Below are 5,273 nucleotides of genomic sequence, written 5' to 3' on the forward strand. Positions count from 1 at the left end.
GAGCTGATCTGATGCTGTTCACAGTATCAGGGTGAACGATGTTCCTGCTTGGAAGGCGGGAGAGGACCATACCAAATGCAAGAGAACGCAATGCAAGGAAGTGCTGCTCAAAATTAGTGCTTCATATGAATGCACCACCATTCCCCACTTGCGTGGACTGAGAAGCGGCTTGCCAGTAGTTCCCCCAGGCCCACCCTTACACCATGGCACATGAGCTCCCAGGGGAGTCTGCAGGACACGGGGTGCCGCGAGGCTCTTCTCCGCCTCCCAGCCTGCCTAAGGAGTCAGCGCCTCGGATCCGGTGGGGGAACCCGGTGGAGAACTTCAGTGCCCCCCGTGCTGGAGGCAACCGGCCCTCCTCACACCATAACTGTAACATGTGACAACGGAGAGCCCCAGCGGCTGCCGGGCTGCGCCGCGCCGGGACCAGCCGCCGCGCCGGGCAGCGAGCAAGCCATTGTGCTGTCGGGGGCCGGGCAGCACCGGGCCGCGCCTCCAATGGGTGGGGGTGGGGGGGCCGGGCTGGGCGCCCCGCCCCTGCCCGCTCCTCTATAAGTGCCGGGAGCTTCGCGCTCTACACACAGCGCGCTGAGCCGAGCCGAGCGGTGTGGTTGTTGCTCGGATCCGCTGGAGCCCCGGATCGGTGCGTACCCGCGCGGGCACAGCCGGGCTCCCCGCCGCGGCCTCGGGGCGGTGCGCAGGGGCGCCGCGGCTCGAGGCGCGCTGGGCTTTACCGGCCGGCAGCGGGCGGGCGGGCTGCAGCTCGGCTCCCCGGGAGGGTGCAGCGCTGCGATTTCCACCCGGGGCGAAGGAGGGGGGTGCTCCGGGATCCTCGGTAGAAGTCGTCTCGGACGGGAGCGGGAAGCGGTGCTGTTGCCGGGAGCCTTGCCCTGAGCCGTGTGTCGCCTTGCAGGGGCCTGGAGCTATGGCTGAACACATGATGATGTCCATGAGCCACGGTGGCACTGGGCTGCAGAGCTACCGGATGGGTGTGAGTGGGCTGCAGGGACCACCGCAGCATGGGCAGCACGTGCTGAGGACGCTACCTGCAGCGGGTCAGATGATGTCGTATGGAGGGGCTGGAATGGATGGTGCGATGAGGCCCAGACCCAACCTCAGCGGGCAGATGAGCCACCACCAGATGCAGAATGCGATGATGTTCAATGGCCCAAGTCAACAGCAGCAGCAGTACATGGGGCCGGTGGGCACCCAGCAGCTCATGGCTAGTATGCACCTACAAAAACTCAACACCCAGTACCAGGGTCACCCGCTGGGCATGAGCAACGGGCCCATGGGAGCTGGTGCTCCCCAGTACAGAGTGGGGCCGAGCCAGCACGCAGGCATGCAGCATATGCCATCACCAGCTCTGACCTTGAACGTTATGGACACTGATCTCATAGACGAGGAGGTTTTGACATCCCTTGTCCTGGAACTGGGGTTGGACCGGATTCAGGAGCTGCCAGAGCTGTTCTTGGGACAGAACGAGTTCGACTTCATTTCAGACTTTGTTAACAAACAGCAACCCAGTGCCATCAGCTGTTGAGGGGCTTTGAGCTCCTCCTTGTGTCTTAGTGGTTTTGAGTTTGTTTCTAACTTCCTTCTCCACCTGCCATCCTCCTCCCTTCCCCTGCCTTGCCTTGTCCTGGATTCCTGACCTCCCTACACAGACAATCATCGCACACTGGCTTGCAATGGATTGCTTTTCTCTTCTGTGTGGTTTTTCATTTGGGAGTTCATGGGGAGGGAGCGTGTACCCCCAACAGAGCAGATCAAGAGCTCTTGCTGTAGAGCTGCCTCTAAATGGCATTAACGGGATTTCTGGCTTACATGGAAGTAATGGACTTACGACTTTCCACAACCAGGCTTTGAGCACAGGGAGCGATGGGCAGCTGGCAGCCCTGCCAGGAGCTGGATTTGCTCAAAGATTCTGCGGTGCCAGCAAAGTTAAAGGATCCCCAGAGAGAGGATTGTCTCCCCGCTGCGTGGTTTGAACCAGTTTGCCCTTGCAAACATGGGTGGGGTGAGATTATTTCTTGGGACTTTCTGCTGTGACAGTGAATAGGTTTTCAGCCTTGTCTGTTCAGCTCAGAAAGGGGCACTTTCCCTCCAGCAGGCTTTTTTTCCCCTGAACTGACTGAGCAAAATAAACTATGCCTTGGGGAAGGGTGTGCATAGGTGCCTAAATGTTCATCCCTGTGGAACTATGGGTCTCCGACATGTCCAATTAGCAATCAACTGTAAAATTTACCCAGTGTTTGAGGTTGATTCAGGCATAAGGCTTAAAGCTGCAGTCTAGCTCCACTTTTTTCCACCTCTGAAACCAAATAAAGACCGTGCAACTGTACATTCCGGAGCTAATCTTATTTATTTTTCCTATGATTATTTATTTGCAAAGGGTTCTTTTTGTTATTTGGCTTTGGGACTGCTGGGAAGGATGCATGGAGAGTACTGCAGCTTTAAGATGCTGGCTTCAGGAAAAAGCAAGCCTGGGATAGTTTTCAAGCTGCGCTTCAGATAGTCACTGCAACCCGAGGCCTTTATGCTGAGCACACAGGGCTGTGTAAATCTAACACCCTCGGAAAGTGATAAAGACGACTCGATTCCTAATTCCCTTACTCGGAAGAGGTTAAACGTAAAAGCTGGTGGGGTTTTGTTTCCTCTGCTGTCTCTCGTTTCCAGGCACTGTGGAGAGCTCCCGTTAACTCCTAGTTGCTGCTGCCCCCTGCTGCTGACAGCTCCTGGCAGCTGCCGCTCAACGACCAAGAGAAAATGTACAGATGAATTTGCAAATAAAAGCTGAAACGTCTCCAGTGTGCATTTGTTCAGTGCTGTCTCTGGCATGGGTGCAGTGTAGAACACTGGGAAGAAGTGGTTTCTTTGCTCCTGGCCGTAAATCCTGTCACCACTCACCCCAGCTGGAAGGATTGTGTTTGGAGCTTAATGCCTGGAATAAGTCAGTCCTCACAGCGTGGCTGGGCAGGTGAGGTGCTTCTCCTGTGTACTGAGGTTAACGTCCTGTGGATGGTGGCTGCTGCTGCCTGACCCCAAGGTGCTCAGCCAGGTGCATGGGGACTCCTTATTCTCCTTGCAGACCAAGTGCAGCTCTGTCAGCTGGGTTACAGCTGCACTCAGAAACCTCTGCTGCTGTTTTCTATGCCATAAAGGTCCAAAAAATCAAGATGGCCTTTGGGATATCCTACACCCCCAGAGCTGATGTTTTTCTTTGAGTGGTTCCTAGCCAGTCCTCTTGCAGTGCAGGAATATTCCCAAGTGTCTCTCTGCTGCCCTGCAGCAGTGGGGCTGTGGATGCTGCTATTCAAGTGGCTGAGTAACTTTGGCCACACTTTGGATCACCTGTTGGTGACCCCTGGGCTTGTTCCTTATGCAGCGTGGGAGTGAGTGTGCAAGACCTGCCCTGTCCTCACAGAAAGCTTTTGGTGATTGAGCCCGTGCAATCCAGAGAGTTGATCAAAACGTGCACAGCACAGCTGCTGTTGCAGGGGTGAGAGCTCCATTTGGGCTGCCTGCTTGAGGGCAATGGGCTGTGGGAGACATGCAAGAGCACTGCTTTCTCTGCAGAGGTTGTAGTTAAGCGGCTAGAAGTTGGCAGCTGGATTTGTTCCTCAGATTAGATGTAGCTGAACCTAAAATAAACAGGAATGTTATAGGTTGTCGGATGTGGCTGTGGGGGGAGCAGGCAGTGTGATGCACCACTGTGGCCTAGAGCATCACAGCTACAAAGCAGGGAACCACATCCACCCTGCAGCTGCAGGATTGTCGGCTTTAGCATTTTTTAAAGTGGTTTCCCAGGAACAGGAACATGTTTCTCTGTAGGAAGTATTTGGCATTTGATGCCGTTTGGACAGAGGATCGTGTCTGCGTGTCCTCTTGGCTCTGTCCCTGTTGGAAGGTGATGCGCTGGGCTGCTGCTTTGAGCTGGAGCACAGGAGCTGAGAATGCCAGAGGTGTGAAGGGACTGCAGGGTCCCTGCCAGCACTGCCTTGGGAATTAGTCCCTGCAGGCTCAGCTGAGAATATTCCAGTGTCAGCTTTTTCGCAAATGCAAACTTAGAGCAGGAATGAACTCCTTGCATGTGTTACCTCTGCATTTCCCCAGAAGATACTGTTATGGTCAGCTGTATGATTTCCCAGACAACTCAGGCCAAAGCCACTTATGGTTTCTGCTGGTGATTTACTGCTTGCAGCTAGGTTAGCCTAAACTCTGCTTTTCCCAATGAGCTGACCCTGACCTCTTCATCCAGCAGCAGGGTGTTGCTCCAAAGCCTCAGTATCTGCAGGGAGCTGACACGGTGCGCTGTGAACCATCGCTGAATGACAGTGCCATGACAGTTTGGGAGCACCGAGGGCAAAAGCAGCCTCTGTGCAGGTTGTGCTCTTCAAGCCTGAAGCAGTCTCCTTTCGTGGTGCATCAGACGATGCTGGGAGGCACACCAGGAGTCCCTTGTCTTTGCTGGGGAAGAAGGAAGATTCTCCCAACCCACTGCCTGCTCCTGGTGGGATGGCTGGGGCAATCCTGTCCCCTGACCTAGGCTAGACTCCCTGTTATAACCCAAATAGGTTTTGTAATTATACTCGTGAAGACCAGGCCTCGAGGCAGGGAGTGTATGTGTGAAAGTACAGAAAGAAAAGGCATTTCTGTACACCTCTGTCTCAGCCCACGTGTTCTCAGAGTGATGAAGTTTGCAGATAATGCTCAGTGATTCAGAGTAGCAGAGAACTAGAGAAGGATTTGTGAAGAGTGAGTGACTGGGCAATGGAATGAGCAATGACTGGTAAATATCAGCTGGGAACTGTAGATTTGACCTTTGTTGACTTCTGCATAGTGCTGCTCTCTTCGAACCAGCTGCAGCCACTAAGGAAAGATCTTCACATCATAATGAATATTTGTATGAAAAATCTTAGCGTGCTGTTCAGCAGAAGACAAAAAAGCAAAGGGAAAGTTAGAAATCATAAGAGAGACACAGAAAGCAGAAGCCAGCAATGAGTGCCCTGCAGTAAATACAGGATTCAGCTGCATACTGCCTGTGCTGGTGAACTGTCCTGCTAATCACAAAAATGATACTTAGAGAAACTGTAGAAAAAGGGCAACATGTGAAGCAGATAAATGTTTCTCAAAAGAAACCATAAAATAGACTGTGGCTCTCCAGTCAGGAAGCAAGATTCTGGGTAGCAAAGATTTATAAAACAAATAAAAGGGAAGGGGAATCAGGAGTGGTTTTTGCCAGGTGTAATCGAAGGTGTCTGGTGATGCCT

The 5,273-nt window shown here is 53.3% G+C and overlaps 1 protein-coding gene across 1 annotated transcript; it reads left to right on the plus strand.

Moving 5' to 3' along the window:
• CITED4 (Cbp/p300 interacting transactivator with Glu/Asp rich carboxy-terminal domain 4) lies at positions 494–2,806 on the plus strand. The gene is made up of 2 exons (XM_021375626.1): positions 494–643; positions 914–2,806. Exon 2 carries the CDS (start codon positions 926–928, stop codon positions 1,541–1,543), a length of 618 nt encoding a protein of 205 aa, XP_021231301.1. The 5' UTR covers positions 494–643; positions 914–925; the 3' UTR covers positions 1,544–2,806.

Source organism: Numida meleagris, chromosome 22, assembly GCF_002078875.1.
Source record: "Numida meleagris isolate 19003 breed g44 Domestic line chromosome 22, NumMel1.0, whole genome shotgun sequence".
Taxonomy (NCBI): Eukaryota; Metazoa; Chordata; class Aves; order Galliformes; family Numididae; genus Numida; species Numida meleagris.